The sequence below is a fragment of the Lates calcarifer genome, linkage group LG11 (assembly GCF_001640805.2).
Source record: "Lates calcarifer isolate ASB-BC8 linkage group LG11, TLL_Latcal_v3, whole genome shotgun sequence".
Taxonomy (NCBI): Eukaryota; Metazoa; Chordata; class Actinopteri; family Centropomidae; genus Lates; species Lates calcarifer.
The window spans coordinates 12664391-12679153 of record NC_066843.1 but is presented as its reverse complement, the minus strand read 5'-3'; the positions used below and the strand labels follow the sequence as shown (position 1 = coordinate 12679153).

The 14763-nt window shown below is 41.9% G+C and overlaps 1 protein-coding gene across 1 annotated transcript in view; it reads left to right on the top strand.

The window, feature by feature from the left end:
- Window positions 1–839: 839 nt before the first annotated feature.
- LOC108880513 (Na(+)/H(+) exchange regulatory cofactor NHE-RF2) overlaps window positions 840–14763 on the top strand; it is a 33681-nt gene continuing 19757 nt past the window's right edge. Inside the window, exons 1-2 of the mRNA XM_018672069.2 lie at window positions 840–1627; window positions 2516–2818. Coding sequence (XP_018527585.1) covers window positions 1421–1627; window positions 2516–2818 — 510 coding nt within the window. The 5' untranslated portion in view covers window positions 840–1420. The remainder of the gene's footprint in view (window positions 1628–2515; window positions 2819–14763) is intronic.

Sequence of the window (14763 nt, the reverse complement as noted above, 5' to 3'; positions counted from 1 at the left end):
GATGATCAGGTATCAGCAATGATATTCATCATACTAATATTAGTAGTCTGTATTACATATGTCATCAAACAACACCAGCGTTTTGTAATGCTTATTCCTTAATAGCTCTACAGTAATACTGCCGCTGTGAAGTTTTGTATGTTTCCCACCTTCACACCAGGTGAGGGGACAGCTGACCTGAATGTATTCAGAATGATATGTGTTCACTGCCCTCCACTGGTCACAGCGAGCAACTGCAACCCTATATTTTTAATGAAAGGCTGCCAGTGTTAGTATCATGGTGATATGCAGCTCATTGTTCGTGTAATTATGAAACCTTATCTTTAACTGGTCTGTTAAATATACGAACGTCAAGGCAGACGTGGCACTATTGAAACTTACGGTGAATACTTGCAAAATAAATGCAAGTGACCACACTGCAGCAGTCACAAACATCAAAAGTTAAGAAATCATCGTGCTCATTTTTCTCATGTATTTTCACCTGTAATTATAGCAAGCGACCAGGAGTATTATAAAGGGCACTGAGAGAAGTGCATCCAAAATAATGAGGACTATTAACCGTTAATAATTTAATGATGATTTATTCAGGGACCTGGTCTAAATCACGTTCAGCATCTGAATGTTAATAACTTCAAACAGGTTTAAACTGACATAGGAGACATGTGGACAATTTGTATTATCCCATTTATTTTATGCTAAACTAATAAACTCAGTAGAGCATTTAGGACTACTTTCCTCGGTGACACAGGACGTAGCTCACAATTTCCTACCACCCAGAGGCAGTATTGTATCACTGTGAATCCTCTGTCTCTGCTCTGCATATTCCAGTTCCCTCTGAGAAACAGACAGGTAGTTGCTGGAGGTAGGTGGTGCTATTGGCGCAAGGGGCGCAAACTTCAGTATAAATGGATGCGTATTCTTCGGCCGACACAGTTGTTATGATGATAAACGTCGAGGGTAGAGGTGAGCGCCCGGTGATCTCCTCGACTTGACTACGTCTGCAGTAACTTTAATGATGCTCCGTTGGAGGATCTGAAGTGTGTTTTCGTGTGTGTGTGTGTGTGTGTGTGCACGCGCGCTGCGACGGATCAGTTTTGGAGTCGCCAGCAGTGCGCTTCAGCTTGGATATAAGACACACGATCTGCAGGACTGGTCACGTCGGTTTCCTAAAGTTTAACTTTGTTGGCTTCTTGAGTGCATTTTTACAGTGGGATCTATTCTTGTGGAGTGCGTTTGGAGCTGTTAACTTTGTGGGGGGAGCTGCGTTGCTCTGGTATGGGTGAGAGCGTGCGTATCGGGCAGATATGTTTTCGCTCTGTGGAAGTTTAGCCCTGCGCCCGCTCTCCTAAACTCCCATCTTTGCATTTTGATTATTACACGTTAACTGAACTCTGCAGGAGGTCTACAACGACGGGAGGAAATGGCCAACGAGCGGAAACCGCGGCTTTGTCTCATGACAAAAGGGGAGAACGGGTATGGATTTCACTTGCATGGCGAGAAAGGGAAGAGCGGACAGTTCATCCGCAAAGTGGAGCCTGGTTCTCCTGCAGAAGCGTCGGGGCTGCGTGCTGGAGACCGAGTGGTTGCAGTGAATGGGGTCAACGTGGAGAAAGAGACACACCATCAGGTAAGGAGACGTGCACTTATGGTTGTGGCTTTGACTTATGTCACGGGGAGGGGGGGCATCAACAGGACACACTGTGTGCATCCTGACACACAGGGAACGGTAACTATCATACCTGCCAGACAGTACCACACTGCGCCCTCATGCCTGGTGTGATGAACCAACAGTCTGCAAGTTATTAAATGTGAAACCCTTTGCCCACACACAACTTCGTGTGGCTTTTATTAAATAAAAATCTCTCTTTGCATTGTCCAATCACATACTTCATTTCATGTGACTGGAACTCACCTGCACAGTTGCATTGTTTGGAAAGAAGGTATGTACTGACAAAGGGCTCCAGGTAGACTGACAAGACTGTCTGCTTTTGGATCCTATAAGCAACATAGTGTATTGTTCCAGATGTTCAGCAGGTCACTGGTGAATGTTTACATGTTAAATCCTGCAAATACCTTCACATATCTGTGACTGTGACTGTCCCTGTACATTATATCATTGCTAAACTGTCTCCACCTGTGTTTGCATGTGGTCTTGTTGTTTGGTGTCGGCTGCGGGTCAGATACAGACAGCAGGCTCAGCTAATCATTTATCCAAGCTCACAGAGGCAGAGGAACATCAGCACCGACAATCTCTGTGTAACAGATAGGTTTCTCTGTAACTTTGTTGTGCTTGAAGCTCTCAGAACAGTCCAGCTGCCCTGGTGCTTTTAATTTTAGCTGAAATACACAAAGGATGATGGATCATCATATCCTTGCTCAGCTGCTAGAATTGTGGAGTTAATTTATTGTGCACTCACATCTATGTTCAATTTGGAGGAGTCTTTCTTTGCTTCTTCAAAGGAAACCACCAGTAAATTATGAAAAAAGTGTCTCAAAACACCGTCCCATCCCTCAGGTGGTGCAGAGGATCAAAACCATAGACCACGAGACCAGGTTGCTGGTGGTGGACCACGAGACACACGAAAGTCTGCGCAGTCTGCGCCTCACAGCCACAGAGGAGATGGCCGTTCTCGGGACGGGACCTCCCTCCTCATCCCCTCCCCTGGCAACCCCAACCCCGTCCCCTTCCCCGTCCTCAGTCCCGTCCTCCCCCAGCAAGAATCGGGAGAACGGCTCAGTGTCCAAGCAGCAGCCGGTCGTGCCGAGCAGCCAGGTGCAGAAGCCCACCAGGAGGTCACCGTCTAAAGCTGCAAAGAAGGTAAGCTGGCCCTCCATCAAGGCAGGAAGTAGGAAAAACAGTAGAGTGAAACGGAGGTGAGCTGCAGCAGGCCTCTGGAAGAAGTTAATGTGAAGTCACTGACTCTTTTTCAGTCTCTTTTTTTATCAGTGTAAACAAGATGGTAAAGCCTCACTAACACCCCTCTTTAGTAAACCAACAAATAACTAGCTTCAGCCTAAGAATACAAGACATCAGACACTCAAACAAAGCATTCCGAGAGATTTGTCAACTCGCAAATACAAGAGTTAAAAATACTAAACACATTAGAGAACAGATTGCAGGTAGTGAGTCACCTCTTTGAACAGATTCTCCTCGGCTCACACAAGCTTTTACCCGAGACTTGTTTTCTCGCCGCTCCGCCAGTTTTTGAGATTAGATTAAGAGGATGACATGCGAGTTTCCATCCTGTTCTGTAGCCTTTCATGCATGTGCAAAGCGTGTGCATGTCCTGAGGGCTAGAACATGGCTAGCTGGAAATGTTCCAGATGTTGTGTTGGAGGTCAGAGAGGGCTAGAGAGAGAGTTCAGAGGGCGAGACAAGTCAGAAGTTAGGAATCAGGAAATGGACAACGCAGCGACTCTGCAGAACAGGAAGTTGTTAAAAAAAAGAATCTATGAATAAGGACGGCCAGCTGGGAGATTTTCTGAATGCTTTTGTTTTATCGATATGGCATTTATTGTGAAATGATACTCCAGAGGGAATGTCTTTTACAGACCTTTCCACATCTCATCTTCCTGTGCTTATTTATACATACTCATTGATACTGTCAGTTGCATAATGCTCAATAGGCTTTTGAGACACTTTTGTTTTCTTTTTTTTTTTTAATCTACTGTTTGATTATTCCATATTGACATGAAAAACAGGATGTGTTTCCGTCTGTGTGTCTCCTGGAACTCAAAGATCTGATCGTCTTCGGTTTCACATGCTCCCTATCAGCGGGACGAGGCTGCTCAACTCCTGCTTTCTGCATTTGCACAACATGTGTTTTCACTTAGGTTTGCCCTGCCAATATGTGAGCGGCACTGTTTTCTACAAGAGCAGTGACAGGGCCAATCAGTTAAATCCTAAATGCGTGTGTGTGTGTGTGTGTCTGTGTTTGTTTTTGTTCAGCTCTGGCTTTTGTGACCCGTGGGGAGAAACCCCGGCGCTCAGTGGGGTCAGATTGGCCCGGATCAGGACTCGGGAAATACTCAGAGGTCTCTCATTTCTCTCTTTCTCTCAGACTTTTAATGACTCTAATGAAAGAATGGAAAGAAAGTTAAGCGGGATGAGCCAAAAGGCATTAGCAGCACAAAATGAAAAGCAGGAAAATTGGAGGGCAGCACACGAGCTTCTGTTGATTTTAAACAACTTCATTTACGCAGGGAACGTTGACTGAACATAAACTGCCTCCTGTTTGAACCACTGGAGCGCTGAAACCTTCCTCTGCCAGTTGAGACTGCACGCTGATACAGCATATTATGTCTTGCGCGTAGCAGTCATTCGTCCATGTGGCTGGCAAGGAGCTTTGGCAATCCATGCAGAGTAATTACCACAACAAAAGCAGAGGGGAAAACAGACTGACCAGTGATGAAACCATTAATCACCAAGTGAACAATCGCAGCTAAAAAGAACAACAGATAGCCTCTAAAAGTCTGCACAGTTTACCGGGAGATGTTGCATTTTTCTTATTCTGTAGGAAAGTGCTGAGAGCAGCACATTTCTTCACATATTTTATTTTCTAAGGAAAGGTAGGAGAAAAGGAATGACGGAAAGGGAGACTGAAAGCAGACAGCACATGAACCGAGGGAACCCAAGACTGAGAGCAGCCAATAACAACCCTGAAGATTTGTTGGAAGGTTTGCAGGGTAGTGGAGTCACTCGGCTGGGGGGGTATGGAAGGTGGATGCTTGGCATTTCCTGTGCATGTGCCAGTAAGTCAGTGATGTGGATGTGTGTATGTGCACATAAGGATACACCTGTTTGAACTGTATTTTTTTTAGCACCTTTACCTCTGCTGAGGATTGTAAAATAGTCTGCGAACCACCAGGTTGACCAGGTGAACAGGATTAACTGAGCTGCACAGCACTGATTCATGCTGTTTAATTTGTTGTGCTTACGATTTCCATTTCATCTCACTTTTAGCAGACTGCATTTGAATAGTGAATGTTACCATTGAAGGGGAGGTGCGGGGGGAGAGATGTGAGATGAAGATACCGAGGGGTGAAAGGGACAGGTGTTCTGAAGTTAGTTGCTGGAGTCTGGCTGCTGATTTGGCCTGCTCACCAACAGTCAGTAGTTGCAGCTGCAACAGTGGCTAATATGCACCTGGCTGCAGCATTTTGCATCAAACTTTGAACTCCTTGTAAGAGTTCTAGCTCAGTCCTAATCTGAATGCAGAGACATGAAAAACACTTTTTTAGATTCGGTGGGACTTGTACTTCACAAATATATCATTATCTCTGATGTCCAGCATGAGTAAACGTCTATAAATCCACTTAGAAATCATAGAAAAAAGACACTCCTTACAACTCCAGAACCTGCCTGAGAATGATCATGTTTTCAAGTTGTCTTCAGTATGACAGTCATTCAGTGCCACTTCTGTCTGAACATCCGTGGGTGCTTTGCAAAAAGGAATGGCTAATCACTAATTCTGCTCACTCACAATAGTGTCAATTTGCCATGTAAACAATTAGAAGCTAAAAAATTAGGCTCAAGCTGTAGCTTACAACTTACGATCTGACTGCATGGCAACATTATACTTCCTGTTTACATCCCTCAAAACCACCAAATTGTGGGAACTGTATTTCCAAAACTTAGACCACGATCATCCCTCCAAATAGAAGACAATGGACAGGGGAGTTTTTGTTTTCCCAGTATTGTCAGAAGATGAGTTCACTGAGTCAGACTATGAAAACCCCTGCTACAGAGGGAAAATTCATTCTGTGTTGTGTTTATCCTGTCCCCTTTGTCAAAGCAACAGGAATCTTTTTCAGCTACAGATTCCTCAAGGACACACAGAATAGATACACACACACATATACAGGCATGTACATGGACACAGTAGAGGCCTTTACTGCAACTATAATCACTTGCACATTTGCCCAATAAATATCCCCACTAGAGGTTTTCTGTGTGTTTGTGTGTGTGTTCCCCAGGTTACATGACTCTGCCTGTATTTTTCCTCTGTTTTATGACCATTCATCCCCCAGGTTTCTTTTTTGTTGCATTCCTCTCATGTTTACTTTCCCTCTTGATTTGTGACACAGCAGAGAGAGTCGAGGGCAGACTGCTGACTGAGCGGTAGACTCCATGCTTCTGTGTCTTTCTGTCTCTACATGCTTATGTCCACATGCAGTATGTAAAGACATACAGTAGGTTGTGTTTTTACCGCCTTCATTCTCCATACTCTTACTGCATTTCTAACCCAATATCACCAACTATAGGCCATGGACAAAAACCAATTTTCTCCATTTTTCCTGTGTCTTCACCAAATCTCCCCAGCACAACAGGATTACAGCTGAGTCATGCTGGGCAGATAGAAATCCAATGTTCAGGCCCTAATAGGCCATTACTGTTGACCATGACCAGCAGTGAATCACACAACCTCATACAAGCTGGGTAAGTGCGGGGGCTTGAGTGTAGCTGAAACCTGTTTTGCTGCTGTAGTTGGGCCTGATGACTCGAGGGCCAATGTAGGAGATGAATGCCGCTGTCACTGAGTGTGTCACTCATTTTTCAGTTGTTTCTTTAGACCCACGCTCAACAAATGTCAGTCTTTTGTACTTTTAAGTCTACTCGCCGAACCCAATTGATTGTTGTTCATCAATCAACTTTTTTATTTTGAAGTAGAAACATCCCTTTCTTTCATTTTATACAATAAATGTGAGGTTAATATAAGTGAATTTGAACAAAAACACTACAAACAATAATTGTGCATATAGATATTATACATTGTGTGTCTTTTAGATGACTTGAGAGTATATCCTAGGTAAGTAAACTCAAGTAAATTGAAGTGGAAAGTATAAAACAGGACTAAACTAAACCTCAGAGTGTGAAAAACACTTTAAAGACACGATGTCTTGCTCTCAGTCCATCTCTCTGTGACAAGATCAGAGGAAATTGTGTCAAATTGAGGCATGACCTCAGTTCAGTCACTTTCTTCGCTGTCTTCTTCTCTCTCCCTAACAATTTTCTGTTCACTTTCTTGTTCAGTCACGGCAGTCAGGAAACTCCATCAAACACCTTTAACAGGAACGATGATTGATGTCTTTCAAGCAGAAAGGAAGAGACATTTCGAGGACAAGAACATTATGACTCGGAGCCATATCATCTTACCTTAGCACACACCTGAGGTGTCAATGCTCTGCCTCTGTGTACACACGCACTGAGGTGTGTCATGTGGGCGTGTCATTAGCACTAAAGCCCATGATAAAGCGTCAGGTGTCACTTTCTCACCAGCATCTTTTAAACTCACAAGCACACACGCATGCACGAGCATGCTCCTACACATACATCAACCTACAGTTAGAGTCAGAAAGAACAAAAGGGACGTTTCTACTTAAAAAATTTTGAGAAGTTTTTCAAAAAAGTGAGAGGCTTGACGAGCAGATTTAAAAGAACAAAAGCTGACTATATTGTTGAGCGCAAATCAAAAGTAGCTAAAAAAAATGAGTGACATACAGAGACGTATGAGATGTCATCACCATCCCACAACCACAAAGACGCAGACGTGTTCTTGGCTTGTTTTTTGAAGTTCTGGGTTGTGATATAGTTTCTGGTATTCTCTCTGGCCTGGATTTTCCTTCTCTGTTGGTGGTGAGGCCTCCACCAGAAGCAACAAACACATTGTGGCCTTTTGTTGTTGTTCTTTCCAGTCCTGCCACACTCCTGGCTTGTCACACCGGGCTTGTTAGGAAGTACACAGAAAGTTGTTGCTATGGTGATGGTGCACATCAGAATTAGTGCAGTGGAAAAAAATACACACAGCAAAACTAAGTGAAACAAAGGATTGCAAAGCATATGAGAAAGGGAAAGAGGAATAATGAGAAAAGGGATGAGTGTGTGTGCAACATCATTTTTTCTCTATGATATGGTCATGTTGACCTTTAATAAGGTTATCTCCAAGGGCTTTAAAGCATCATACGATGGCTCAGCTCAGACAGACACAAATCAATATGAAACTGTTGTAGCATCCAGGCCACTGACCTGACTGCCAGCAAACAGACTGACATGTGAACAGCATTTTGTGTTGCAATAAATGTCTCTACGTCATGTAGAGGATTTACAGAGGCCTGCTAGAAATCATCTGCCCCCTACAGAGTCAGTGCACACACACATACATACATACATAAACATCTGTTAAAACAGTTTTAGAGAGAGGAGGGGTGTGTGCTTATGTGCCTTGGGCAAAAATGTATTACAGCTTTGTGTGGTGTTTGAAGATTCATAACATATTGCTTGCTTTATTCGGTATGCGTGTCTGTGCTCACACGAGGTACCAGTTTATGTGCATATTTGTGCACGGCTATGAGAGGACACACATGGGCTCAAATTAAGGTCAGTGACATTTTGAGCTTGTAAAGTGATGTTCACAGATAATTCAAAGTTTGCAGTTGTAAATCAACTTTTGTGAACCTAAAAAAATTAATCTGCATGAGAAATTCAAGTTTGTGCACAAGTAGAAAAAAAAAGAGAGAGAGAGACCGTGTGAATAAAATCTGTGAACAAATGATATCGGCAGAGAGGTTACACAGAGCCACTGTAAAAAGTGCTTTGCATTGACAGTCCAATCAGAGTCAAGATGGACGACGGTGAAGGCTCCTCCACGACCCCGTGGGTTTAATTATATTGCTGTATGTGCTGCGTATGTATGGCTTTTTCTTCACATGCACCCATGCAGATTTATTTTACGGGTTTACAAAGGTTGATTTACAACTTTAAACTTTTGAATTATTTGTGAACATCACTGTGCAAGCTCAGAATCTTACTGACCCTAAATTGAGCCCATATTCACACATGTGTCACAGGTGGTGAAACCTCAACAGACCCTGATTTCCATCTAAACAACAGCGGAGACTAAACAAGCCAAACATGGAGGACAGAGTACACAAGAGAGCCCCAACAGTTTTCACAAAAATCCTCCCTACAGAAACTGTAAATACTTAAACATTTACATCTCGAGGCTCGATTCATTTTTCAAGCTGTGGATTGTGCTTTTTGGGTGAAACAGATCTGCATGAGAAAACCATGGACAGAGAGGACAGCATTTAAAGGTCAGAGTTTGAAGTCACGGGGTCAGGATTGAATAAACACAAATAGTAACACTCGTAGATCTCTTAGAGAGAGAGAGAGATCAACAGAAGAGACATCTTTGGTCACAGTAAACAGAAGAAGATACTGGTACTGTAGCAGTAATGCACCATGTGAGTGTGTGGCATTAAACACTGATTGATATTAGCAGGCATGTAACCGAAAATAGACCCACAGCTGCAGCAAACATGTTTTCTTGACATGTTGTCCCAGACTGTCATGATGAGAAAAACTGCTCTCATTGCTTGTTTACCACATTATCCTTTAAATGTATCAGGCCGTAATGGTCAGGTCATGATCATCTCCGGCCATTAGTTTATAACAATACAAAATGAGATGATGACAGGTCAGGCTCCCTGACTCTGGAAGAGTACATCTCCTCTTTGCCCCGTATAATAGGAAAAAGATGTTGCCTGTCAGCTCTAATAAAACAGCATATAGTACAGAAGTTGTCTGGAGGTAGTCAGAACTTTAGCCTGTATGATCATCTATGCACAATTTCTGCCACTTGGAGGTTGGTTCTTGTTGGTTTGACAAAATGAGGTATTTAAGGTTATGTATGTTACTTCAAGGGCTCAACAGTAGCGGTGCAGTTGATGTAAGAGCATGGAAACAACGTGTCTCTCTGGCAAAGTGGCAGCATTTCGTTTGTTTAACCTTTGTTTAACCTAGGAGTGCCAACTAGCCAAGCTTTTCCCATTTACTTGAGGTGAATATTTCAGCTTTTTCTTAGAATAAAACTATCCATGTAAGATTGCAGATGAAATAGAAATGTGCATTAATATTGATTTTAAGTGACCTTACATTGGCGAGAGTGAGTGTCGCGATTCCTTTTACTAACATCTGGAGTTGGTGTTCAAGACCTCCTCCCCCCTTTTTAAATACCAACCGCGTTACATCAAGATGCAGGGGTCCAGATTCAGTGTGTGTGTGTGTGTGTGTGTGAGAGAGAGAGAGAGAGAGAGAGAGAGAGAGTAAACTAAATTCCTGGGGTAAAAACATGGCCTGTAAGATGTGGAAGGGTCAGAAGTGGGGAACAAGGGTGTGTGTGCTCGGGGAATTAAGAAACAGTGGAATTTAGCAAGGTGGGTAATGTCTGAGAGGACGAGCACAAGTGAGCTTATTGTGTTAAATGTGTGTGGGTGTGTGTGAGAGTGAACACAGCTGTGTATCTCCATGTATTATCTCCCCATGCAGAGCTGATAATATATTCAAATGTTGCCCTTGTTAACCCAGAAGATGTTGACCTGACGTAGTTTGAATCAGTTTCCCAACAAAAATATTTCTTTGACCACTACAGGAAATGTTTTTGTCACTGTGTCATGGATTAAGTTACAGTGCTTACATAAGTTGATATGAAATATGAAATAATAAAGAGCACCTCCTCTTCCATGATCTCAAGTTTCAGTCTGGCTTTAAAGCAAAGCATAGTACTGAGCACTGCTCTACTATCCAATAATCTGCCTCTTGCTGTGGTGCTAGTGAAGTACCAGGCCCTAAATTGACTTGAATTAAGCTCTGCATTAGATAGATAGATCCTCAAAAGATCTTAATCTGTCAACTAAGAGACATTATAGGAGTTGTAGACACTGCTTCTGATCTCCTACCCTCTAACGCTATGGAGTACCTCAAGGCTCTGTCCTAGGTCCTCTTCTGCCACTTCACCAAATGATTGTAAGATATCTTTACATTGCTGTGCACATCATATACAACTTTATGTATCTGTGAAATCAGAGACCAAAAACTGTCTTACTGACATCAAATGTTGGATGTCTAATAACTTCCTCCAACTCAGTTCAAACTCAAAAACTGGAAATAACCCAGTCTAGTAACCCAAACGCGTTAGAATGTCAGAGTTATCACTCTAATTCTAATCTAAGTTTTGATTATCAAGTTAATTAAATAGTTCAGCCCTGTTTTTTATCAACTTCCTATTGTTTCGAAAATCTGATTACATCATTGATTTATAACTCATGCTTTCATCTTTTTAAAAATTAATTACTGTAACGGACTATTTACCTGCCTGAGTAGTGAAGCCTGCTCACACCTTCACGTTATAAAGAATGCTGCAGCCAGACCGGTAACAGTAACAAGAAACAGAGATCACCCCAGTTTTAGCCACTTTGAATTGACCTCCGGTTGTTTAAAACTGATGTTAAGGTTTTACACATTACATTTAAAGTACTTCCCAGTCTGTCTCCAACATACATGTGTGAGTTTTTGTGCCGATATGTACCTTAAATCTAAAGAGGATTGTACATTTGCTGTCAGGGCTTCCAAACTCTGGAACAGCCTTGGTCTTGCTACTTCTATAATCTCAACTTTTTCCTGTTTTTTTTTTTTTTGTTTTTGTTTGTTTTTTTTTTATTGTAAAGCACTTCATGACTTTGTTTTTAAAAGTTGTTATTGTTATTATTATCACCCAGACCCTAATTATACAAAATATTAAGATGTAATAGTCTGTTACTGAACCACAAATTGTGTCTGCAGCAGTTAAGATACTTGACCCACATCTCCAGCATTATTTATAGATTGCACTACTTTTGTATAGCTCTTACTGGGTCAGAATGTGGGAAAACAGACCTGCCATCTCCTGCCATCTTTGAGTCATCTGGGACTCATCTCTCAAATACTTTTTATGAACTCATTAACACTGGTATTTGATGAGTTTCTAGCACTTTTAGATTTTGGGTCTATCCCAACAACATACACTCTCCATTTTCTTAATCTCAGTTTTTAGCTTTCAGTTGTTGGATGTGGGAATATCAGTGGCGCGTAGGTCGGCTGTAGCCAGGCCGAGGATCGATCAGCGTGCTGCCCACACAACAGCACCGCCAGCAAATACAAGAGAGAGAGAGAAAGAGAGAGAGAACACTGTAAAAACTAAGAACTTGAGAGGCTGGCAGCAAGAAATTCATCATTGCTGTACCTCATTGTTGCTGATCTAGAAGCAACACAGCTTTGAACCTTGTGTGTTTCTATTGTTGTTGAATGGTTTGGCAGTTTTGTCACAACTGTGCTGTTTCACAGGTTTATTCCCACTCCTGACCACTCACCACGTTCAGTCACTTCACATGTTCAGTCTGTATCTGCTCCCTGCTGCACTCACAGCTGTGAGCCAGCATACATTCCCACACACTGATCCATGCTGTGTTCACACACACACACACACACACACACACATTTAAAAAACCTTACACTCAGGCGTTTGTTTCTGATGTCCCTCTGGCCCTGCTCTGTTTCGCTCAGTTCACACATCGGCATCTTGAATCAGTTTAATTTGCAGCAGTCGTTTGCTTTGTCTGTGGGAGTAGAGTAGATGTAATGGGAGAGAGGCTTTGCATCCTTATGGATCAACTGGGAATTCTATAGATGCTTGAGTAACACTTGACAAACGAGAAGAGTAGGTTTATGTGTGTGAGGTGAGGTTAGGATGTGTGTGGGGTAGCTGCAGACAGGAATCCCCTCTAATTGATTCATTATGCTGAGGAAGGTGGGAGACAGAAATGTACATCTACTGTATCGGCTTTATCTTGAAGACACATGCACACATACACACACACACACACACACACACACACACAGAGGTATGTAAATCTTTGGCCTGAGCATGTTTGTGTCTACATGATGTCACATATACACTACCTCTTCCTCCCTCTAAGGGTTTAAATGCACACACAGATGGAAGTCAATTCATCTGCAAACAATTTTCTGAATATTGTTTAGTCTATAAAATGTTACAGTGGAAAAAAGAGTCCAACATGTTGTCTTCAAGTGACTTATCTTGTCTGACCAACGGTCCAAAACCAAAAGATACTACTATCATAGAAAACTGGTGGATATTTCCATTTGAGATTTCAATGAGTATTTGATTATCAAATTGTTGCTAATAAATGTTCTGACAATCAATACATTTTTCAGCTAACTTTAAGCTCTACTCATCATACACACACATTTTTGCACACTCAAACACCCTGAGAATAGCACACACAAACAAACCAACAACCACCATCACCATATGCTGCAAGGGACGGGGGATATCTGCCACACATTGATAACGAGGGTGTGAACTCCCCTAAACACAGACACACACACACATATTACATCACCAACATCAACTGCTGTCCCATCACACACATGAAAAACAGTTAGATGAAAATAACCAGAGAACACACACACACACATTAGCATAGCAGCACATAACTGCTGAATATATCAGCACTGCCAGCAGCCCACACAATTTAAATTGACATTCAGATGCAAATAGGCAGAAATGTTGTATTCTGCAGCCTCTTCACTCCTGCTGCTGAAAACTACATGTAGATGTGTTGTAGCACAAGGCAGTCAAAGATAAGAGGGGGAGGGAAAGTAGCAGAGAGAGTGGAAGGGTTAAAGAATTTGGACCAAAGGAAGACACGACATACCATGACATGGAGGGTCGACGGGTGAAACGCAAAACAAATAGGAGCTTAGGGAAGAATGAAGTGAAGAAAGATAGCAAGAGACAGATGGAGAGAATGTATGAGCGGGGTTTAAACCACCTGTTGGTTTGCCTTCTTTCCTCTCATAGTTTCTCTAACATCCTCATGATATGCTCTGACCATGAAAATGAAACAGCTACAGCAAGATTTGGATATGTACTGAATAGTTTCAGGAGGGTTATTTGTCCACATCAGCGCCTTTGATGCTTTTTCCTTTGCAGTGTCCGCAAGCTGCTGTAGCATGAAAATTAAATCAGCTTCATACAGCAGGAAACTAAAGCTGTGCTCTCTCACACACACAGAAAAAAGCCATATCAGCGTGACGTGTACAAAGAAATCGTGGCATCAAGAATGAATACCAGATACACACATATACACACATTTTCTGCTATTAAACTAAATAACAATGGGATTTGAACTTGCGGTCAGGCCAAACAAGACATTTGAAGATGTCACCTTGCACTTTGGCAAACTGCAATGGGATTTTTTGACATTTCTTTGACCAAACAATTAATCAATGCATTGAAAAAAAAAATGCATAAGAACTGAGAATGATCAAATAAGTCTTAGCTGCAGTTCATATCAGAAAAACACAAATATACAGTACTGTAGATTCAACTTCACTTTGTTCTCAGTTGGCAAAAAGTCACCAAAGCTTTTTGTAGACAAAGATGGAATGAGAAAACTAGATTATTTGTGGTCCAATTAAGTGTTAAATAATGAGCTGTCAGCAAAGGCTATAAATTCTTACTTTTTTACAGCCAGGAAATTTTGAAAAAAAAAAAAAAAAAACACTTTTCTATTTGAAAGAAATTGCTCAGAGGAACATAAAAATGAGAATTTCCCCAATATGTAGTTGGCAGAAAAGCTTAGACTCATGTTGATGTAGTATGTTGTGAAGATCCTTAGTAACACGTTTCTTTTTTTCCGCTCAAAAAATCTTCACGCAGCCCATTGAGAGCTACAGCTGACCTGAGAACAGCCAGAGCCAAGAAATGGCAGCAACTCAGCATTACTGCGCTCAATTCATGTATGCTAAAACAACTTCTGTTCTTCAGATGGCAGTCACTGAATTTATGAGTTTTTGGATCTTGTAATGATTTTTCCAGCAGTGATGTTGAACTTCATAAGGGAGTTTAATCTTTGAAACCT